Here is a 25,058-nt window from a genome sequence, read left to right on the forward strand (position 1 = left end):
AAAACCAACATTTATTTAAATGATGTGTCTGTTAATTTAAGCCTTTTCACCATTCATCTATCATTTATTCATTGATTTTCACCATTTTATTCCTTATATCTTGCTTGCTTTTTCACCTCTTCTGCTTGGTTACAAGCTAGTTTCTACACAGTCACGTGATACAGATGACTAAATATGATGATAGTATTTAAAACCACTGCAGACATTGTTATTTTAACCCTTTAAGCTTCAGTCAATTCCAGCCGTTTTCAGTACAAAACATCGCTAATATGCTATTTTTAAATAAAAAAATTACGAAAAATACGGGGAATATTGGACGCGCATCGGGAGGTGCATTTCCTTGAAAACGACCGATTCGGGGATTTTATACCGACTTCAGGACATGTTTTGGACAAAATAGTTTACTGACTTGTGTCATCTGATGTAAAAGGTTGGATTATGGCCGTTTTTTGTGGAATCTTTTTTTGTGTGTGTAATAATAAACCCGGAAATGTGAGTCGCGCTGTGTGCTTTGAAGCCGTGTATAGAGAACGGATGGATGAATATTTGTTTTTGTCGGACAAATGTGTTTTTCTCACCCGCTGTGGTAATCGCATCTGAAAGTGGTTTATACCGGCGGATTCATGAGAATCTAAGCTTTCCATCGGTGTATAGTGTTTGTATAATCGCGTTTGCACCCGTCGGACATTCTTGAAATTCCTATGCAAATTAGTAGGTGTACCGCCGGCGGTACACTAAAGCTTAAAGGTTGTCATTCCCAGGGTAACAAATACAACCATTTTTCTGACAAATATGTACAAGGCGTCTTTTGGCAATTGTGCAACTTGAATCAATATTTGATACCAAAGAGTTTATTGAGTTTAAAACAGCTTTGTAAGGATTTTGACCTGAAAAATCATGAATCATGACTTCACCGACCAGTATTTTTTCAGTTTTATTTTGTGATTGAAGTCTCACTTTCACTCACTGTTCACTTTCATTTTCACTTGGTTAATTTTAGGCATCAAAATCCCAGATTAGGTTTAGGAAAAGACTGTGACCTTTTTATAACATTATCCACATGTCAAAAAGCAAACTTCTTGTTTCTTGTTTTGCGCCTGTTTGTCTCTTTTTTTCAGTCTCATTTATATCATTTTGTGTCTCATTTTTGCATCTCATTTCGTCTTCATTTTGTCTTATTTTTGTAAAATGTTTTTTTTTTAATCTCATTTGTGTTGATGTTTCATTTCTGTCGTCTTTGACTCACTTTGTGTTGTTTGTCTAATGTCATTTTCTGTCTTGTATGTGTCAATTTTGTCTTGTGTTGTTTTGTCTCCTGTTTTATGTTGTTTTGCTTGTGCCTCTTTGTCCTCTTTCTGGTGTTTTGTCTCACTTTTGTTATGTTGTCTCATTTTTCCTCGGTGTGTAATTTTTGTCATTTAACATTTTTTGCTCAGTTTTTACAGCAGCCTGCTATTACTGGTCACTCTTGTTTTTAGCTTTAAAAAAAGCAGCAGATTTTACAGTTTTTCACCATATTTTAGAAAAACAACACACTACTCATCCAATTTGGCTGTATCAGGGTAGAATTTCAAAAGCTTTGAAAATTTCCTCTATAAAACACTGTGATGAAAAGGAAAACCAAAGTGTTCTTCTGCGGCTGAGGATAGGTTCATTAGAGTTACAGCCTCAGAAATCAACAGTTAACCGAAGCTCAGATTAGAGCCTGCTTCGGTGCCAGATTTCAAGCAGCAGACACTTTTTAACACCATCTGTAAGGAAGAGTCCGTGTTAATCAGACCTTTGCGGTGGAACTTTTACAAGGAAAGCATTACTAAAGGGCCAAGAAACACAAGACCAGTGGAAATCTGGGCTTTGACTTGAGGAGTTCAAGCTTGATGTTCTTGGATGTAACCGCTGTGTCTCTGTGAAACGCAGAGATGGACAACGGATAATATTTACATGTGTGTTTCCCATGTGAAGCACAAAGGAAGAGACATGATGGTGACACTGGTGCAGATTTATTCCACTTAACCAGCATTTCTACCTCAACGTCCTGCAGCAACTTGCCGTCCCTTCTGGTTTGAGCTCAAGTGATACCTTGACTAGTTTCTCGGCTAAACACACCTCCAGGCTCTGTGAGCGCTGCTTGACCGAGAGCCGGAGTGATGGAGTGCTGCATCAGATGACCTGGCCTCCACAAATTATCCAACCTGAGCCCAGCTGAGATGAGCTGGAGCGCAGAGTGAAAGGAAAAGCAGCCAAACATGTACTCTGCGTACGCTGGAACTCCTTCAACACTGCTGGAAAGCGCTGTGGGTGATGACCTCATGAAGCTGAGGATGGGGGGAGCGTGCAAAGCTGTTATCAAAGCAAAAGTTGGGCACTTTGAGGAATCTGAATCATTCTTTTCCTTTGTTTACACTTTTTATCCAATAAAAAAAAACACAGATGTAACCCTTACCCTGGGATGCATTTATCTCTGGTTGGAAATCACTCACAGACACTTTATAGTCCCATTTTCATGTAGGCCTGGTTTTAGTCGATGGGCTGTTAACCTGCATCCTATTAGGAAACCTAGATGGCATAACGCTGCTGTATTTAGATTTAATCCTGCCTTCTAGCCCTAACTTTTGACAGTTTTCTGGCCAATTGCTTGCCATGGCTCATTAGCCGTATTTGGTTATGGAAATGTTTCGCTTGATTATTCAACCCCTGCAGCGAAAACCGTGAGCCGATCTCGTTGTTTTTACGAAGCCACTTTACAACGACGGTTGGTTGTTGTTCCCCCACACTGGGAGAGGTTTGTGCTTGAGATGGCAGTACACTCCATTGGATCGTTGTCGACGTTCATTAGTCTTATGACCTTGGCGTGAACCATCCAGCTCTCTTTTGTCCGCTTATCTTGACCGTCGAGAAACCCTCAAGCAGCTCTTCATTCACAGAGGCTCCCCTCTTCCACGTTTCAAAAAAAAAAAAAATGACCACATCTGCCAACACTGCCTTGTGAGCCAGAGCTGCACTCAGCTGTGACAAACATACTCAACATTGCAGAAAAATTAGACATGGATAGAGTTGACAAGAGTCCCTAACATCTCCAGCTCGGGATGCTTTCCCAGACTCTGATTATCCCTGGTCTTTTCAAAGTGTGCTTCGCATGTTCTTTTTTCCCCTCCATTGGAAATAATTCTACGTCAAAGAAAATTACCAAAATCACAAGAAAATATGCTCCGTAAATTTCTACGGGTGTCTAATGACGTGTCCCTTCACCGAAAACAAGCTTGATGAGTTACACGGGCAGACAGTGGAGATGGTTTCGTTCTCACGGCGGCTGCAGCCTGCGGTACTCTGCGTATTCAGTCATCTCTAATAACACCAATTGATATGAAGCCTTGTCCACCTCAATATCACTAAACTGCAGCTGAGGACTCATGTATAATTTTGCGAAAAAATTTCTAAATGGCTCTCCAGATCGAGTTTTCCTGTATCTGTTCCTCCTCTCTCCTCTACCTCTCTGTATAATTTAGCAGCAGATAAGCTCTCCCTCTCCTACATTAGTGTGCTATATCACTGCCAGCTAAAGGAATGGAGGCCTTCGCTCTATATGTGATACAGTTTCTGCCTGCCAAGCTCAGCCGCCACCGCCGCCACTGCCACCATCACTTGGTGCTGACGAGTTTGGGTGCTTGCCACGTTCTGCACCTGCCAGACTCATAAAGAATCCCCCTGTTTCTCTGGGGGCCCCGAAGGCAGGATCTGCCGTAATTGTTAAGGATGTCGCGATTTAGACATTCGAGCCAAAGCTTAGACAGTTGATGGCGCCAACAAGTTGGCAGATGGTCCATTTTGTTCAGCTGATCCGTCAGCTGGGTATTTGAGGTGCTAAGATGAATGAACGGCTGCATTTTGTGACAAGTGGCGAGAATTCGGCCTCAAAACATAAGCACAAGTCGGATCCGTTGCTTAATGCTTTTGCTCCCGTCTCGGCCAAGAGATACCTCGCGAAGGAGGTGCTTGATTTTTAGCCCAGAAAAACTCGAATAAATAGGCTCGATAATATAGCTAAAAGGGAAGTGGTTGCAGTGCCACTCTTGTTGTATTTGCTTTTCTGTGAGAGGTAGGAGGAGTCAACTTGAGATTTATATGACTTACACTTCACGTTGAGTGTAAATGCATCCCAGCTTGTGTGTTTGCAGAAGCTAGAAGGGATCTGGAGACCATTAATTTGTGCATGTATTCACTATTACTATGCCAGCGGCTAAATGAATGCATATTTATAACGTGTGACAAAATGATGGAATGAGGCCTCCAGAAATGTGACTTTTGCAGAAATTCCACTCCAGCGTATCAGCTCATTCACACTGTTGCTTGCTTTCTCATTTTCTCTCGAGCCTTGTGCATCTCATCCTGTCCTCGCATCAACTCATCTATATATAGCAGGTCTCTCCCCACTCGCTCGCTGTCTGCCTTACTGGAACGGCGAGGAGTGGGCGCCTGCACTTTGTGAATGCACAGCTTTGTCTGCGGAAAGAAAAAGAAAAACTGAGAGGAAGAAAGCGCCATTGACAGACAGGCAAACACCAGTCAGGCCCTGTCCCTCCCTCTCCCCATTGTCTCAAAGTGCTAGACGTCAGCAAACGGCAGGAATCTGGAGATGAGGGAGGACGGAGGGCAAAGAGTCTGGGCTTTGTTCGCTGGCCTTAGACCCGGTTGAAAGTGCAACGAGAGGAGAACGGACGGGTGAGATGTGGGGATGGAGGAGAGAGGACTGGACTGACCTTGCTGCAGGATCCCCCCCTCCTCCCTCACTGTAAACACAAACTACCCATGTGATAATCTACATATGTGCATGCAGAGCACTGCTGCAGATGGTCATAATTCCACATCATACATTACCGGCCTGTGCCACATGCTAAGTGCTAATTAGCATCTCCTCACAGCTCAATCACAGATTTAATCACACGTGTGGCATTCATCAGAGTGCAGCTCTGAGCATTCGCCCAGAGCTGCACGACAACGAATTCACCAGCTACTGTACAACAGGTGCCTCTTCAAAAGACAATGGGAGCTAATTTGCAAAAGCAAAGAGGGGGGAAAAAATGGAGAGAAGCTGCAGGAGGTGGTGTGTGGTGGGTTGGAGGAGAGGAGGAATGGGCCGGGCCGGGCCTCAGTGAGGGGTGTGGTTGGGTATAAACCAGGGGACAGTGGGTTTTCTGTTGTTGTCCTGTTTTGAAGCCCCTCCGTCCTGGCATCCTGCTGCATCCCTCCACTCTCTTCTTCTTCTTCCTTTCTTTCTTTCTTTCTCCTCCCTCCACAGCGGGACTCTTCCTCGACAGGCTCCTGTCAGGCCGGTGGCGTTCAGTCTTTTGGGAGCTCCGTAGAAGCCAGAAACCATGCTGACGTTTTTGGCGCTGGCGTCGGTTGTCCTCCTGGGAATAGGTAATACAAAAAAAGCGAAAGAATGAATCTTCTTTTAACTTTCATTTCTTTTCTTTTTCTTTTTTTATGGGTGAATTCTCAAAGGAAGCCAACATTGATTTGTATTTTATTGAAAGTGAAGATGTAGAAATTATCTCTCCACTGATGGTGAGGTTAAAAAGCTAAACGAGGATTGGAAGAAGAGTGTTTTTTTTTAAGTTCTGTGTTTTCTCCTTGATTGCTTACCTGAAAACTAAAGACAAGGGTTAATAGCTTTGGCAATGAATTCATCTTGTAGTGGTAATAATATCTCCCTTCACACTGGATTACTACTAAACCAAAGCATTTTAATTGCTATCAGGCCATTTGCTGTATTGATTTCATTTAAAAGGCCACTACTACACCTGTAGCTCCTTTTTTGTTGCATCTATTACATTATAGTAAATGACCCAGCACTGTCCTTCTGTGTTGCTCTCATAAAGCAGGTGTTTCCAAGCTTGCAAAGTTAAAGAGCGCTAATATTATAGCTTCAAAGCAGAGTGTTGGCTGAGTTAGACGGCTCTCTCTCTCTCTCGTTATTTCTCTGCTCCATCCTGTCAGATATCTGCAGATTTTTTGTCAGAATTTTAATTAAAAATGTCAGGTGTGATTTCATTGACAAGGTGTTTTTTTTTTTTTAAATTTGCGGGGGATGGGCTATCTCTCAAGGATGCTGGCAGTGAGAACTTTACTCTCCGGGTGTTGAAATGCTCTCAGGGGCATCGTAGCTGTCAGGATGCTGTGACTCACGACGGTCCACGTGAAAGTGAACAATAAGGAGTGATACTGTCGACTAGCAGCAGCGGTGGCGGTGTGCAGCTGCTGAGGGGCTGTCGGTAGTCGTTTGAGATGCTGAGCGCATTTTAGAGGGAAGTAAAATATTGATTCTGCAGCCAAAACCAAATTAACATCGATCATTAAATATTATTCGAGCATAAACAGCGCACATGATTAGGCTAGCGTAATCCATATTAATAGAGAAAATGATGCTCCCCTTTGACTTAGAGACTCGCACCAATATTCCAGTAATAATCCAAATATTTACCGAGTGCACGAGAGTCGATGGGAGATTTGACACCACTAAATGTGCATTTTATCGGTGTCTGCATGCCTTTTGGGATTTATTTAGGGGATATTCAGGGAGAAAAGATAGAGTTGAAATGTAGCTCTTTAATGAATGTCTGTACAATGCTTTTAAATCAGTTTAGTTTGTTTTTCTGCCCTCTTATAGACTTATTTGCACACAAACATGCACTCAGCTCTGCTCAGACTTTGCTTCTTGTTGTGTAAATGCATGTGTGTGTTTGTCTGTTAAATTCATACCTGATTTCTTTCTCCCAGTGCCTGAGCAGTCCCAGGCTATAGTGATTTACACCGGCTGGGAGCGCCATGCTCTGGTGGGCTCCGACATCCGGCTGTCCTGCTCCTTCTTCTCTTGGCGCTGGACCTCGGAGGACGTCACCTTCTCCTGGACATACAGACCCGATGGCTCCCGGGACAGCATCTCTGTAATGTCCAAATTCACACACACAAGAATAAAAGGCAACCAAACATTAGCCACCTCCAAGCTGCACTTCTTAAGAGTATCATATAAGCGCTACAAAGAGCACTAACATATCTGTACTTCTGCCTGCGGAGTTGCTGTTTTGATTTATTCTTATCGTTCTCATCAGTGCTGTTTTCAGCTGCAGCAGTAAAAAAAAAAAAAAAAAAATACTCTGATAAACCCTCTGCACACTCCCTGTCCAGAGTCAAACAGCAGACAGATGAAGATAGCAACTCGTTGTTGAAATAATGCAGCATTTGGCAGCAAAACGGAGCCAGATATTTTTATGTAAATCACTCAAGTTGGGCTGCAGCGGATTAGCCTCCTCTTCACTTCTCTCTCCACTTGCCTGAAAGACATTCTCATGTTTTGTCCTCCCACTTAAACTTAACCTTCTCTCACATTCAAGAATAAACAATTAAGAAGATAATAGGACAGAAATGTAGAATCATCAACAATGGCTATGTCTGTCACTAAAAAGACTTTTTGTTTTCGCCGCCGCTACCAGGCACGAGGACTGACAGAAATTTAGTCAGAGGGAGGAGGGTGTGGCCTTCTGATGATCACGTGGTTTGATTTCTGGACAGAGGAGCTCTTTAAACCTCCGACCAAATGGATCTTCTGGGTGCTTTTTGCACCTGTTTGCACATTTTTAGTCACCGCTGGCTCAGATTTGGGCTTCAATACAAAGTCCTGCACCTCTACAGAAACAGAACAGCCATAGCTAAAAGTCTTTAAATCAGAGAAAAGAGGAAAAACTGCAAGAATTTCTTTATTCGTTTTGCAAAACATTGAATATAGAATCGGCACGTACAACATTTTTCCAAGTGGCTACATGTGTACCAATACTGGAAAAACAGCAACACTGTATAGATATTTTGCTGTTTATATTTTTGATTTATTTCCATAGTTGTCTCCCGTCTGCTCTGCTGCAGTTCAGCTGAAAACTCTCTGAATTTTTGTCACATAACTGTTGGTCACAACTGAGCAGTCAAAATTTTCCATTTGCACTAACAAACATAAAACTTTATTTTACAGAATCTGGTTAGACCACATCATTTATTTTTGGCATTTTTTAAAAAACGAGACATGTAGAATAAAGTAATTTTGACTAAATATCATACTTAATATTAAATATGATCAGAAATTATAATGATAATTTTTGTCACATGACTGTTGGTCTTACCTGAACCAGTCATAACTTCCTAATTGTGCTGAAAACCACATAACTTAATTTTTTTTTTAGAATCTGATTTGACTAAATAATTTATTTTTTGACACATTTTTAAAAGAGACATGTAGAATAAAGTAATTTGGATTAAATATACTTAGTATTAAACATGATTAGTAGTTAAATATTAATTTTTGTCATATGACTGTTCTCAGCTGAACCAGTCTTTGCATTTACGGTAAAAGCCTCATCATTTTTTGTTTTTTATGAAATGTAGTTAGACCAAATGATTTATTTTTACAAAATTTTAAATGAAAAGTGTATATTTTATTAAATATCAAACTCAGTATTTAAATGAGAAGTACAATCAAGTAATTTAGATTAAATATAACACTTAATATTTAGCACAATTAATTATATACATACATACATTCACACACATATATGTATGTAAGCATGTATATAATCACATGACTTTGTTGCAGCTTAGCCAGTCATGATTTTCTTATTGCTATATGGAACACTTAATTTTATTTTATTTTTTACCCAACATGGTTTGACCAAATTATTTATTTTTGCAGTTCTTTAGATGAATTGTGTCGAAAAAAAATGAATTTATTTTAATAAATATAAAACTTAATATTCAGCATGATTGGTTCAAATGCTGTGGGAAAGTTGAAAACCAAACAATTCTTTCCATTTTCAAAGTTTCCAGCTGTGATAAATGGTGTCATGCTGATGATTTTTTAAAACATACCTTTCAAACATGGCTGCAAGTTGTGGGGTTCAGCGGGTTCAATAAAAACTCGCGTAAACAATTCCAGAACATGGTTTGTGTAGATTCAATCTCAGGATGTATTTTAAAATGCCTGATTATTTTCAGGTTTTAGTAATTTGTGGAGCAATAAATGAGCATGATTAATCCTAAAATGAATCCTGGTTTAATTAGACAAATACATGTTTTAAAGGTCATTGTGTACAAATAATGCTGGTTACTCCAAAGCATTAAGTGGAGGAAAGTTTGCCTCCTAATCTTCTCACTGCTGCCTCACCTGCCTCCTGCTCTTTAATTTCACTCTCCCAGCCCTTATCATCCTGCCATCTCTCGAATCTCTCTATCTCGCCGTCCTGACTGTGCCTCCCTCTGTCCACCTCCCTTAATCTCCTCCTCTCCAGCCTCTGCCTTCTTTGTCCCTCCCCTCCTCTCTCATTATGTCCTCCCCTCACCTCCTTCGCCTTCATCTGTCTCCCGCAGTGCCCTTACTTTGAAACTAGATTCCACTTCTCTTTTCTTTTTTTCCTCCTTCACTTATCTTCTGTCGCTCATTTCTCTCCCTGCCTGGACAGATTTACAGTTTCATACGTCTATCTGTTTTCACGGCGCATTTGTCCTTTTAAAATGTTGCATTTGACATGTGACACGTTCACATCATGTGAAATGTCCTCTGTAACGCAGGAATGACTAACTTGTGGCAACCGCAGGCCTCAAATCTTCATGTATGGATGTGCACTGACACATTTAAAGTAAATCTGACTTTGACCTTGTGGAGTCTTGGGCATCTCCTAAGCGTCTCCCAAAATCAATACGCACCATGTTAAAAAAAAAAAATCGATTCTTGGTGATGGTACATTTATTGGCTGTCGTTATTTTAAAAGTCAAGTCAGTAGGTGTGTTTATGGTTTTGATATTTGTTCGATACTCATGTCAAATAGCAACACCAAAGTTTTTTTGGACAGCTTAGCTTGAGAAACTAAAAGATCAGAACATTTCCCTCAGAAGTTGGTGGAGACAAAGACAGATAAAGTAGATAAAGATGGACAAACCACTCTGTGACTTCACTCATAGGTTTTCTGAAAAAGATGAGTTTGGTGTCTCTGCTCATTGTTATCTTGTCAGTGCCTTACTCCTCCTCCCTCTTGACTAATCTAAAAATGATGCATAACTTCATGCCTTAATATAACTTCAACAAGTAAAATATGTAAAAATTGACCCCATGTACATCTGTTACAAAAGTAATATTAGCTACAGAAACAAAACAGTTTTTGTTTTGGCCTGTAAACATATTTTCTTCTACTGTAAAGTTGACCATTTTAACATAGTAGTCTATGGTGTTGGCTCACCTTTGAAGCCAGCCTCAAGTGGCCATTCAAGGAATAACAGAGCTTTATAGCGTGGATGTATTAAAATGCAACTCCAAATGAAGGCTTACGTTCAGCCACATTCAAGTGTGTTAAAAACCTTCTCTGACTATGTTAGTGTTTGCAACTTGCTCACAGTACCCACAAATGTCATTGAGGGCCTTAATTATGCATAAGTTTAGGCATTAGTGCAATTTAAATGGAGGAATTATATAAAATATTACCCCTACACAGTTGTCATAAAAGGGGAAATAAACTATAGACCAAAACGATTTTTTGTTTTTCGGCTGTAAACATGTTTTCTTCTACTGTTAAAGTTGGCCATCTTAATGGGAGTCTATGGGGAGTGACTCACTTTTGGAGCCAGCCTCAAGTGGCCATTTGAGGCGCTGCAGTTATTGACACTTTGCATTGACTTTATTCTTTAATAAAGGGAAATGTTAGAGTTTTATGGGTTGGATTTATTAAAAATACAGCTCCAAATGAATGCTAATGTTGCATCATGCCCATGTGTGCTAAAACTCTCTTTACTTTTGTTATAGAGTTTTGCAGCTTGCTTGCAGTGACCACAAATGTAAAGAAAATTGGTAACTGAGGGCCTCAATTATTCGTAGCTTTAGGCCTTAATGCCATGTAAAAGGAGGAATTACATGAGATTTCACCTGCTTCACACTTGTCCAAATAAGAGCGATTAACTATAGAGACCAAAACTGTATATTGTTTAAGAATATAAACACATTTTCTTCTACTGTAAAGTAGACCATTTTAACATGGGAGTATATGGGGACTGACTAACTTTTGTAGGCAGCCTCAAGTGGACATTCAAGCAATTGCTATTTTTAGCAATTTGCACGGGCTATATTTTTCAGTAAGGGGGAATGATAGAGTTTTACAGGGTGGATGTATTAAAAATGCAACTCCAAATGAACACTAATGCTGCATCACATCCATGCATGCTAAAAAATATTAAAATAATTACCCCTGCACAGTTGTCATAAAAGGTGAAGTAAACTATAGAGACCGAAACAGTTTTTTGGTTTAGGATTTAAACATATTTTCTTCTCTTGTAAAGTTAGCCATTTTAATGGGAGTCTATGGGGATTGACTCATTTTTGGAGCCAGTCTCAAGTGGCCATTCGAGGAACAGCAGTTTTAAATAACAGCGAAATAATGGAGTTTTCTAGGGTGAATTTCTTAAAATGCAGCTCCAAAGAATGCTAATGCTCCACTGCAAATTTTCATCGATTACATTTTAGAGCTTTTGCAGCTCGCTTCCAGTGCCAACAAATATAAAATGAAATTAGGTATTGAGAGTTTAAATCTGGAATTTTTTGTGAAACAGCAAGTAAGTAAGGTTGCTCAGATTTTGATACTTTACAGGTTTCAGTTTTCAGTGCTAAAAAAGCACCAAACCTAGCTCTATTTGTTGCACTTGACCTGAGTGTCATACAAGATTTTGAAATATGAATGAAACTGCAGCTCCTACACAGAATGATGGCAAAATTTGCCTTGAATGCAAAAGACAAATAACCACAGCAGCATTCATTTTTGGGAGTGAACACGTGTCGTTATAGTGGCATCTTTACCACTTTCTGTTTCACAGATCTTCCACTATACTGGCGGTGTTCCCTATGTCGACAACAAGGGTCCATTCAGGGACAGGCTGGAGTTTGTGGGGAACCCTGGTCGCCGCGACGGCTCCATCCTGCTCAAAAACCTGGAGTTCACCGACAACGGCACCTTCACCTGCGATGCCAAGAATCCCCTGACATCGTGGGAAGACCCTCCAGTGTCCGCCTGCTGGTGTTTGAGAAAGGTGGGCTGGGAGGGGGACACTTCTATTCCTGAGACTGTGGCGGGGGCTGGGGGGCGGGGGATGAGGGTGGGGGGTGGGCTGGGATAGGTGGTGGGGGTGGGATGGGGGGGGTGGGCGGGTTTTCGACAGCAAATCAAATTCTTCCGTACGTACAGTCTTAATGCCTGCATTGTCTTACATCTGTGTCTGCTCATTAGCTTTCCACTGAGCCCATATGGCACATTTTGGTGAGTTTTTTCCTCTATCGGAAGCCAACTGTTCTCAATTGTTGTTATAATCATTCCAAACTCTGAAATTAATCTCAATTTTCACTGTGCATCAGACTAAAGCGAGCGCTGTATTCAGACAAGTCGTTGCACTGTCTCATTTAGAATTCCTCGCACCTCCCGTTAAATGAAATCAATTACAATTTTATCTCTTTCTCCATTTGAGATTGCTATCTCTGCCTCTTCTTTCTCTCCATTTCTCCCCCACCCCGTCGTCCTCTCCTCCCATTTCTTTTCCACCGTCTGCCACTTTCTCCCTCCACGACTCTTTCCCTGATCTCGCCTTTCTTCTTCCTTATCTCGCCGTCTCTTCATCTCCCTCTCTACCTCTACTGCGCTCCTTCATCTTTAATTCAACCTTTATTTTACTTTTTACTTTCCTTTTTATGCTCTAGTTTCATCTTTTATTCCCTTTCCTTCCAGCTTTGTTTTCCTTTCTCTCTCTCTGTCAGGCACATTTCTTCTCTCATATGACAGCATCTTCGTTGAATGTTTCTCCTTCTTTGTACCTTTTTTCCAATCTCTACCTGTCACGTCCTTCCTTGTTTTCACGCTCAGATTCTCTGCATTGTCCTCACTCTAACTCCTCTCCTTTTTTCCCCGCCATCAGTGCCCATCCAGGCTGGCGTGATCACAGGAGCCATCATTGGGGTGGTGCTGGGCCTGCTGGTGCTCATTGTGGTCATCTACTACCTGATGAGGTTCCTGGTGGCGCGTCGCGTCTTCAGCCTCAGCGTCAGGTCAGTGCCCGGCCCGTGGTCGGCGGCTCTCTGCCAGTCGGGTCTCTGCCAGGGACTGGAGCTGAAGCCGGAGCCCATCCCTGGCACCGACACCTGCGTGGTCAAGCTGGCATAGCTGCTGTGGCCACGATTTGATTTGGTTAGGTGCAGGGGAGGTGTAGATTTGAAGTTAGTCGGCTGGAAAGAGGCAGATAATGATCCCCCCCATTTAGATGTAATCTACAAACAGCACAGCGTAGGTCCCAAGCGAGATGATTAAAAGTAGGGGGAAGGTTTCTCTGAGTGGATAATCCTCCAGATCATGAAGATGATGGATCCATCGTCTCGCTCTTTCCAATCTTATGAGATCTTAACACATCTCGCACCTGGGGGCTGTATTCGAGACAGGACCAGTAGATTACGCTGATGTTCTCTTTATGATAGCTGCCAGGCAATGCTGCCCTGTGACCACTGGAGGGAGAGATAGATTCGACATCCTGACATTGTCTTTCTTTTGTCCCCTCCAGCAAACATGGCAAGAAAAGAAAGAGGGATCACAGCAGAGACAGGCAAGTTTCCTCCTCCTCCTTCCTCCTCAACCCCTCTCCTCTTTCCTCCTCCTCTTCCTCCTCTTCTCCTCACACACTCCGCCACGACAACATCAAATGCAACAGATTGTTTCGCTGTCATATCCAAGGCGCTAATAGTGGAAGGGTGTCCTTTTTGGAGAGATTACAATAGCATTCAGTGTTTGGAGCTCAGGAAACGTGTTGTCAGAGGAAATATTCATCCACTCTGTAGCAGCGCTGCCACACAATAGCACACATCCAACATGACAGCGCAGAACGGCACAGTTTCGTAATCGCATTCCCCCGATGCCAGTCCAAGCAGCTCCAGTGTGCCCTCGCACTTAACTGGCTCCTCCTCGCAGCAACATATCAGCAGCAGAATAACATGTCATTCAAACTCTGTGCTACAAACACTAATAACAGTGTTCAAGCTGTTAAAATTCTGAGAGGGGCTTTAAATCCCGTCCCACCTCTTCCCTCGTGGCTCTCACTACTCCCTCGGCTCCCTCGGTGTGGCTGAACAGCACAGTGCCGGTAAACAGCCACGGGGCAAAAATCAAACCAGCGACTGTGAAATGGCCGAGGCCAGGTTAGGGCAATAATACTGATGCTGTATTGAATGGGACTGATTTGCTCACAGTGGGAAGAGAGACGGGAGCAGCGGATTTTGCTCACTGGGAGTCTAATGAAAATCACTGGGCCTATTATGGTCTGGGCTGTTATCGGTGGTTTTTACGCTGCTGCACGCCAAGGATTTGGACTTTTTTCCCCCTCCCTTCTATTCCTCATGGGAGTATGATAGCCTCAAGTGGTGGATTAATCAGACATTATGGTGGCTTGTATTCTTTAGTGAATACAAGGCACCGGGGCAAGTTCTGTTTGATTACTCTGTGGGGCTGGATGGTTGCGGGGGAGTATTGTAATTGACTGTACGCTCTGCATGCTGATAACGACACAAAAAAGGCAAGTCAAAGGATTTTTTCCTGCAATCAAAAACGCAAAGATCCGAAGCAGGAGATCAAAGGTGTTATTGTGCCGGCGAGTCATTTTAGCCGCAGGTGGAAAGTAACCACAGTGCTCAGGAGTGCGCCATCTTGCCCCGGTGGCATAAACCTACGAGGGCCGATGCGTCCTTCTATACCTCAAACAAGTGCACTCATTCTCATCTCCCCGGAGCCCCTCTTTTTCTCGCTCTGTCTTCTTCTTTTCCTTTCTGCCGTTGTGTGATTGTCAGGTTATTCTTGAGCTGCAGTCAGTTGCTCTCAAGTGCCTGCGGCGGGTGACAGTGCATATATGAATAAATAACTCGCCGCCAAAAGGACACTGAAATATTTGACAACGTTGTCATTTACAGTTACTCTCCTGCTAGTGTCTGCTTTGGACGAAAAATATACAGCCCAAAAAAATAAAAAAAGAAACAGCCATTCCATCTGATCCCACACTCACTGATTTTTATTTATTTTCGAGCTGCTTCCTTTTTCTTGTAGCTGCCTCACACACACTGAGAAGGACCCGTGGGATTTTTTTTATTTTTTTTTATTTTTACAGCGCACTCATAAGTGGTTGTTTGATCAAATAGCCCTTATTAGGAGGCTATGCTGACACAACACAATTTTGTATCAGCCTCGCCATCTTCGTTCCTCCTCTGTTTGCTGGACTTGCACTGCAAATCTCCAAAAGGCGGCGGGTGAGAGAGCGAGCGAGACGGAGAGAGACAAAGGAACCCTGTGGTTTGTGCTATTCCCCATTAGGTGGAGTTGTGGAAGAGGACTTTACCCTGCAGCCACACACACACACACACACACACACACACACACACACACACACACACACACACACACACACACACATATATATGAGAGCTCACAGCAGTTGAACACACGCACACACACACTCTGTACTGGAATGATAATTGAGTACACTCGGTATCGATCGGCGCTCGCACACACTCACAAACCCACCCATTCTTCTTTCCACCCCCCCACCCCCCAATTCGCCTCCTCCCTGACTCCACTTCACTCCCGCTCTCTCCCTCTCATTCAGATTCCTTTTATCCCTCTCTTCAGTCGCATCCTCCTCCTCCCTTCTCCCTCCTCCCTCCTCCCTCCTCTCCATGACTTCTTAGCTGACCATGAGAAGCATCTATCTATCTCTAACTCCCTCCTCTTCCCATCTTTTACTCCCTTTCCCAAGTCTCTCTCTTTAGGTATTCTGGACTCTGATCAGCTTTGGTTCCGGACAGAAAATCACTACCTCTCACTCCTCATCTACCTCTCAATCTCCCTCCTCACCTGTCACCTACTCTCTTTAGTATGCAGCAGGGGACGCAGCCACTTACCTACCTATCTGCCTCCCCGCCAGTCCCTCTTATTTTGCCACTGTACCCACATTTCCTTTTGAAGTGTTTGCAGCCCCTGTAACTAGGATTGGGTTCTGCATTCTGCCTAAGCCGGCTGGTTTGCGAAGCGAGGTCTGCCGTTAGCGTGGGAGCTCTGCAAAGCATTGCAGCACAAACTCGAGCCCTATCGTGGGACGCATAATGGTAAACAATGCAATGATGTATGAGGGAATGTAAGCATGATCGAAGGTAATGACGGCGGATGGCCCACACAGCTTCCCCGTTGAGCCAGGCATTAGCTGCAGCCTCACAATGCTGTCTGCCTTCTCACAGTGCATAATTAAAGATGATACATTTTTCTAATGCTATCAGTGGGGCATTATTAGTCGAAGCTTCAGTGGGTAGAAACAGCCTCTAGTGTGCTTTCCACTGTTGACTAACCTGATGTATTATAGCTGAAGTATTTCAGTCTGCACGCCTCAGATCCAGCATGCTCTCCTGTTCACGCCGTCTGTTCTCCGTAACACTACAACAGGCCTCTGGTTCAAGCTGTGCAAGGGCATTAAAAATGCAAACCATTACATATGAGTGAAGTTTCATTAAGCTCCGGCAGACCATTATCACACACTTGTGGTGCTTTTCAATAGGTTAACTCATAGGTTAATGCACTGGAATGCAGCTAGTGTAAAGTTAAGTATTGCTTTGACCTTTTCTCGACTTGTTCCAGTTCTTCCTGGTGGATTTGTTGTCCTCAACTTCACTTCTTTTTTCCTCCTCTTTTTTTTCATAGATTTCTTCATGGGTTTGTTGGTAGGCATTGCACAGACAGTGGACAGAATGAGTGGGAGTGAATGGCTGAATTATATAAGTAGACGTTAAATGAATTTTTGACGCTGATGTTGACCTTCATTTTAAAAAAACAACAACATTGTAAAGACAGTCAAGCAGATCTGTCCCTAACCACAGCTACAGCAAAACAGTCTTAAAGATTTATTTATTTGGTTCCCTGCACACTTAAATGATTTATTTAATAGCTCAGTTATATACTTCACAAATATTTCATTTCCAGTTGGCACTCTGTCCCTGAGTTGCCTTCTCTAAATGTGATGTTGTGCCTTCAAGCAGCTGCTACCACTAAGTCGAATGGTGTTTCAGATGCCCAGTGTGCATGGATTTGTTGAGTTTGCAGGTTAAATAACACGTGTCTCAAATTTGGCTGCAGATAATTTAAAGTCAAGAGCCGAACCTTCAAGAGACACATGCTAATATAAAATGGAATTTTCAAAATGTATTCAGCTAGACAATTTATGCACACATTTTAAAGAAATAAGAATAAAAGACACCACAAGCAAACAGAATTTGAATAAGAATAGCATAATCATTAGTATGACACTAAATCTAAGTTTCAGAAATAAACTTGGAAGCGAGAGTACGGTAACTTGATTTCAAACATGAAAAAAAAGGTTTGTTTTGAATAATTCAAAAGCAGTTACGCATTTTTTATGTAACTGCACAACCACTTTTTCAACAGTATTTAATTGACTTTATTTCACTGAGTTACAAGTCCTAACTAAACACTGAAGTATAGTCAGTAAAATTATTTTTAACCATGACTTTTATATAAAGATGGATGTCACCCATAGGTTTCCTGAAAAACAGTTTTGAGGCTCCATCTGGCACGAGTCTTTTTTAAAAAAAAACAAATTAGCAAAGAGGTGGAGCGTAAGCGGCGTTGAGGTGGGACATGAACTCCCACTTGCCACTCCAAGCAGCTACATCCTTAATTATGCATTACTTTTAACCTTAATACAATTTAACTGGGTGAATTATATAAACGTTCACCCTCCTTACAGTTATCACAAAATGGAACTTTAGCTTTTGCGACCAAAACCATTTTTGTGTCAGGCTGTAAGCAAGTTTATTTCAGCTGTAAAGTTGGGTAAGTTAACATAAAGGTCTATGGGAATTGACTCACTTTTGGAGCAAGCCTCGAGTGGCCATTCAAGGAAATGCAGTTTTGACACTTAAACATTGGTTTGATTTACTGGATGTAAATTCTGGGAATTACCCTGCACTGGACCTTGCAGCTCACACAGCTTTTGCTTCATCTTTTGTTAGCTACAGCTCATCATTTTCAAAATCCTCTTTGCTTCAGGAAACAACAGCAACCTCAGCAAAGCAAGTTACCACAAAAAATGTCAAATTTTGCAGAGAATTTGGCTCTTTTTTAAAAAATGGGAAATTAGCTGTTTTAAAGAAAACGCTCTGATTCTTTCACACCCCAATTTGGAGAGGACACAATTGCCATTGTCACTGGTTTAGGGATATACAAACAAGCTATAGCATTTTTCTTTTCTCCTGTGGCAGAATGATAATGAGATGCAGCCAGAGAGAGAGTACTTCAGGTATGACTTCAATTTTCAACCACTTCAACCACAACCTGAAATACTGCACTGATGAAAAAACTTCCAACAGATTTGTTAATTTCTCTCTAAACATGGCCACATTAAAGAGATGTTGGACATCATCCCAGTATGTGTAAAATTCAAAGCCAGATTTACTCCACTGCCAGTTACAACCCAACCAAGCCGCAGATGTTTGTGTGTAGTAAGGTAGGGTTTGTTTTTTTTCCAGACAAATTAGCCATTTTAACATTTTAAAGACAGTGCTCACCATGTTTCTCCGAGGCACTATTTTGAGGGGGCACAATTGCTGCATCCTGGGCTAACTAAAGAAATGCAAACAAGCCAGTTTTGCCCCTATAACAGAATCACTATGAGGTGCAGCCAGAGAGATTATTTCATTTTTCAACTATTCAACCACAACCTGAAATATTACCTAGATGGATAAACTTTTAACAAATTTTAGATATTTGTTAACACTTGCCTGCAGATTTATCCACACTGGGGACCTTGTTTTTATTGTCATGAGAGCTAGTTTGTCTCTAAGCACAGCCATATTTAGAGATGTTGGACATCATCCCAGCATGTGTCAAATTCAGAGCCAAAACTTACTCCACTGCCACTTCAAACCCAGTGTAGCAGCAGATGTTTGTGTGGGTAAGACAGCCCTGCTAGTTTATTCCTATTTGATTAGCCATTTTAAAGACAACGCTCACCTCCTTTCTCCAAGGTACTATTTTGAGGGGACACAGTTGCTATATCCTGAGCTTAACTCAAACTAATGTGACTGTGATTGGTTTAAAGAAATACATACAAGCCAGAACATGTCTCTTTTCTTCTTTAGTAGAATGATAACAAGGTGCCGCTGGAGGGTTTACTTCATTTTTCAGCTGACTGCTTAAACCACAAACTGGAATATTATCTAGTTGGTTAAACTTCCAACTAATTTTAGGCATTTGTACACATTTGCCTGCAGACTCATCCAAACTGGGACCTCTTTTCTTTGTCATGATAAGAATGATACTGAGAGCTAATTCATCTCTAAACACAGCCAGATGTAAAGATACTGGAAATCATCCCAGTATGTGTAAAATTCAAAGCCAAAATTTACTCCACTGCCAGTTAAAAGCCAGTGTAGCAGCAGATGTTTGTGTGGAATAAGGCAGCACTGCTAGTTTTTCCCCGTGAATTTGCCATTTTAAAGACCGTACTCACCTCCTTTTGCCAAAACACGAATTTGGGGACACAGTTGCTGCATTCTGGGCTTAGCTCCCCCTAATGTGGTTGCGATTGGTTTAAAAAAAATACAAACAATACATAGCATTTTTCTTTGGAGCCAGAGGTTACTTCATTTTTCAGCTGGCCACTTAAGCTACAACCTGAAATATTACCTTAAAGAATAAACTTCTAACTAAATTTAGACGTGTACACATTTGCCTGCAGATTTATCCTCACAAGAGCTAATTTGTCTCTCAGCATGGCCAGATTTAGAGATGTTGGGCATCCTCCCAGTCTGTGTAAAATACAAAGCTATAAAACAGTCCAGTGCCAGTTTAAACCTAATCTGACAGCACATGTTTGTGTGTGTGTGCATGTGTGTGTGTTTGAGTGTGTTATTGATCAATTGTCACTCAGTTGTCACAGGTGTATGGAGCCTTTCTGCCACTGTGTCCCATCCTAACGCATGGTTACCTGTTTTGTCACCCCCTTACAGCTCTGGACACCGCCCCCTCTCACTTGCTACCCCCTCCCCTAAAAGGACTGTCTCGCTACCTCCTCCCCCTTCTTTTTCTCTCTGCATGTCTCACCCTTTCCTCCTCCACCTTCACCTAAATGTGTTCTTTTCTCCTCTTCACACAGCTCCACCCATCCTGCTCTAACCCCATCTCTCATCCTCTCACCTATAACACCAACCTCCGTCCTTCCTCCTCTTGCTGCCTTTCCTCCTGAAGTGACTCTCCTCCCCTGTTCTCCGCCCGACCCCCTCTCCCTCCTCCCCCACAGGGCCCCGTGCCTCCCGCCGACCCCTCCAAGGTGAAGGCGGCTGCCTCGGAAAAGAAGAAGCAGGAGTCACGCAAGGATAAGAAATAGGATTCGGGGAGGGGCTGGGGCGGGCTTGCCGACCGGCTGCTCCAGCCCGTTCGCCAGGCGGTGGCGACAGCCCAGCCCAAGCAGCAGCAGCAACAACAGCAGCAAACCATAGTCAGGAAGACAGAGAGGGTTGGGGGAGGAGGCGAGGGGGAGGAGGGCCGGGTTCTGATGACCATTGAGCTGGAGCTGACCCGCAGAAATGGGGACGAGGGGCCTGGCGGCGAGGGAGGAGGAGGGCCGGGAAGGTCCAAACCGCTCCGTCTCCTCTCCCACCTTGCCAATCAGCTCACTTTAAAACAATAGGAAGGCCGGGGTGGGGGTTGGGGGAGGGGGAGGGGAAGGGGGGTGCTTTGGGGAAGTCTGCCGAGGAGACAGCGGGAGAGTTAAAACCACAAAGCTACTTTTTACGCCCACCACCAACCTGAGTCCCCTGAATAAATGAGTCAAATCATATCTGCCCTTGTCACAGGCTGATGAGTGTACACGCCACTATATGGGCCCAGATCTAAGATGTCGTGATAATCTCTTACACCAGCCGGCACCCCGAGTACTTTTGTCAGGTCATAAGATATGCCATTTGAAGCGAGACCTTAAGACGGCTGGGTTTGATAACAAAATTTAAAAAGCCGCTCCTAGGGTTTTTGCCTTTCTGGTTCCCTTTTATTGTGATCCTATCCGCCGAAAAAGCCTTCTCCAAGTGCGTCCGATACGCATCGCGAATCCCCAGCTGCGGGGACAAGCCAATTTGCTTTTCTCGGCAGCGACGTGTCAAAACTTTCTTCCTTCACTCTCATCTTCATCCCCCCCCTCTCCTATCCTGTCTTCCTCCTTTCACTGTGAATATCCTGACTTTCTTGTTAATTCAAATTAAAGAAGTGATTTATATGCTAACTGCTCTATCCTGTTTCTCTTCCTCTCTCACTTCCCTTCCCTTTCTCTTCTTCCTCCTATAGATAAAGGTCTGACTTCTCCATGACTGCCTCCACTCCTCTAGTCTGCTCCCTCCTTTTCTGCCCAGCCTGATGCAACCCCCATTATTCCCCATTATCTCTACTCTTTCAAGACAGCACTGGCTATAAGAATAGTCCCTACTATATCAGTGGCAAGAGTGTCAAATAATTTTTACAACGCCTCATTGGAGATCCTGTATGCACTCATTGGGCAAACTGTAAAACTGTTAAAGGCCTAACTATGCACATAACTTCCTTAAGAGGAACCCGACAGACATCCCTCTGTGTTTAGAGTCCCCTGAATCTTTCAACCCCGTAATGTTTACGACTCAATCACACACAGCAAGCAGAGCTGTGAGTGCACTCTGGACTATAGATAGAGAGAAAAAAGCGAGACGACAGAGAGGGAAAATAGAGTGATGGTGGGAGAGAAATATGATTCCTGCTCTCGGCCAGCGCAGATAGAGGTTCAAGCCCTCGAGCTCGGGGGTGATTCAATCCTCTCACATTTGAGCTAATGGAGGTTGTCGCCGTGTTCCTGCCCTGGCTAAAGGGGGCTATTTCTGGCCCCTATAAGAGTGTACAGGGCTTACTGTAACAGCTGCACATTTTTCAGCCAGCAAGGGAAGCAGGGGAAGAAGAAGAGGCGAGCAGGGGCGAGTATTGGCAGTGGTTGCTTTGTGCACGAGGCTGTTCGCTGTTGACTCAACGGCCGGCGACTGACAAACCTGGAATGACGTCACGGCCCTCCGAGGGGCTGGCGGGCGCCCTCAGGAGCCCGACATAAAGGGAGCTTACCGGGAAGAAGGTGCAGCTTCTGTGCTCTCGGAGTTATTTTAGGTCCGGTTAATCCGCTTGCACGTTTCTTCCTCAGCTAATTATTTTAGCTCGTGCTGGTAACAAGATATCTCTCCCTACATCTCCCTCACTGCCTCCTCTGCTGTCTCCACTGCTCTGTTGTTCATCCCCTCTCCTCCCTCTGTTGTTCATCCCTTCTCCTCCCATCTTGGGGAATCATCTCCTTCCCCGATTTTCACCCCCTCCGTCTCATACGTCTCCCCTTTATCTCGTCCTCTTCGTGCCGTCTAGTCACTCTGCACTGCATTATTCCCCCACAGAAAAGGCCTATACACAATCCACTCCACTCTTTAAGCCTCTCCTTATCTGACTGCCAGGCCTACAGCTCAATGCTCCTCTCTCTCTTCTGTCCTTCCTCCTTCTTCTCTTTTCTCGAAACTTGGTGGCGGACATCTCTCTCTCTCCCCCCTCCCCTCCGTCTTCCCCAATGATCGACGAACGCCCTCTCGTTTGCCCTTCAAATGCCACCTCCCCTTGAGGCATGTCCCTTTGCCAGCCTTCCTTCCTTCCGTCCGTCCGTCCTTCTCCGGCCCTTTACAGTCTAGTTTCTGCTGGTTGAAAGCTAAAACGATCTCCTCTACATACAACTGACAGAGGAAAGAAACACATGGGCAGAAAATCCGCCTTTAGTCCACACTGAAGACGCCAAACGGAAACTTATAATCTAGCTAGCCCTTTTCCGGTCGCAAAAAAAATCCGATGCATGTTTTATGTATATGTGTGTCTTGTTAAAGAGTGATGAGATTTGATATAAAGCAAAAAAAATTAAAAACAAGCAGTACGTCACCCTAAGTAAAGCAAATAATGTTTTTTTTGGGAGACATTTTTTCACATGTGTGCAAAAGAGAACACATGGAGAACATGTTCATCAAGGCAGGAAAGAAATGTAATTGTATTCTATGGAATATGTCATTATATTTCTGACCTTGTGTGTTATGGAGGGTACTGTGTGGCTGTCTCTTTGGTTGTGTTCTTATCCCGAGACAAATGGGAAATCGAGGTTGTAGCGCAGTGTCAGAAAGAAGATGAGGGGTTGGATAAGGGTTTAGTTAGCCTCAGATTCAGCATTACGTGGCTGGGGAGAAAATAAACGGGTGAGGAAGGCGCTTGCTGTGGGAGAAAGCTTTGGAGGAAGAGACTTATCTGGCGTGTTAAGCCCAGCCAAAAATCCATATGTATCACTACAGATAGAGGCTGCTCTTCCCCCTGAGCTTTCCTTTAAAGGTGCTCCTTCCCTCCAACCCTGAGCCAAAGATGGATTGCGATCTGCGAGCTTGATATGCAGGGTGGATAGCGTAGACTTGAATGTTCCTTTAAAATTCATAACAGGAATGGAGGTGCTAAAAAATCCACACTTTATAACTGGAGATCTGTTTCACTAGTCGCTGTTTAACTATCCAGTCAGATGGATTAGTTAGAATATTTTCTTCTTTTTCCGCAAAAAAAGCCACACAGACACCTGACATAAGACAAACAGCATTAAAAAGTTGCCTTTTAAAAGCGTTTTGTTTGTATGTATATTGAACTGTATTAGTCATAGTTGCGCGATAACATCCCTTCATTTGAAATGACTGGAGCTTCTTACATTTTTTTACATTTATTTTAATGCTTGGGATAATTTGACATCACTAACTACTTTCGATGACTCTGTATAATATGTTGTAAAGAGAACGGAAATAAAAATAAAAGCACAGCTGTTGTCGACACAAGACAAAGTAAACCCAGCTGAAAATGCTTCCAGTTTCTGTTTCTTTTTCATCCATGTCCGGGTCCTAAGCATTGTGTAAATCTGTCACGGTCGTCTCTGCCAAGACACACTTTCATGAACGTTTCAAAAGAAGAAAGTCCCTCCAAAATGAGATGGCCACCATTTGAAACATGTGAATACGCTGAGGGCAGGCATGAGAGTAAAACTCATTATAGAATAGCATTGACCTTATTAGCCATCTGAAGGCTTTCGCATACACAAAAAGAACATTTTAAGGGATGTCATCTGGAGGTTTTAAATGCAGAACAATGACCACCAGGTGTTTTTCTTTTAAACACCAAAAGGAATTCAGTTTTAGAAATAAACTTTCTGCTGTACGGTGTCAGATGGGGACTAAAATGGTTTTCTTCTCGTCATGCCCTTTGATACTTAACTACCAAAACGTAATGATGATGAACTGGAAATAAACGCTTGGCAACCATTTACAACCTTTTCACATTTTACAGGGTGACAAAATGAGGTATAATTTTCATAAAGGCTTAATTTTTTCTGACTTAAAGTGCAGGTGGGGTTCAGTGAGCATACATAACCTTTTCAGAAATGCTCTGCTTCATATTCAAACACAGTACAACCACAGCCTTAAGCTGATTCATTCTGACCTGCTCAGCTGCAGCGCCTGACCGAACAAACGGCTCATGGAGGAATACTGTCATGCAGTGCTATTTTCCAATTTAACTGTTTTTTTTTAATATACACAGATTCAAAGGTGGAATTTTTTGTTGTTGTTGTAAAATTTTGGGAAATAGCTTCATTTGCTTTCTTCCTGACAGTTAAACTGTACAGATTAAGCCAGATTTTAGCCTTAAACTAGTTGCCCGCAGCTTCTTTTTACAATCTGGCTTAGCTTGGAAAATCCAAACTGAAACTCCATGTAATCTCCTATCTCTATGTTAGGAGATACAGGAGAGTCAGTTTGGCATTGTGCGAATTGAATCGCGTTTCCCTCCCGGTACAGTTTGGTACGACCAATCATAGCACGGGAGGTGGGA

The 25,058-nt window shown here is 42.9% G+C and overlaps 1 protein-coding gene across 1 annotated transcript; it reads left to right on the forward strand.

Moving 5' to 3' along the window:
* Positions 1-5,180: 5,180 nt before the first annotated feature.
* On the forward strand, positions 5,181-24,025 carry mpz (myelin protein zero). Its single transcript, XM_022218254.2, is given in 9 exon segments — positions 5,181-5,418; positions 6,778-6,944; positions 11,896-12,052; positions 12,055-12,108; positions 12,985-13,114; positions 13,621-13,634; positions 13,637-13,662; positions 20,407-20,436; positions 21,447-24,025. Coding segments are annotated over 9 exon segments (636 nt in total). The 5' UTR covers positions 5,181-5,372; the 3' UTR covers positions 21,459-24,025.
* Positions 24,026-25,058: the final 1,033 nt, after the last annotated feature.

Source organism: Acanthochromis polyacanthus, chromosome 9, assembly GCF_021347895.1.
Source record: "Acanthochromis polyacanthus isolate Apoly-LR-REF ecotype Palm Island chromosome 9, KAUST_Apoly_ChrSc, whole genome shotgun sequence".
NCBI classification, from domain to species: domain Eukaryota; kingdom Metazoa; phylum Chordata; class Actinopteri; family Pomacentridae; genus Acanthochromis; species Acanthochromis polyacanthus.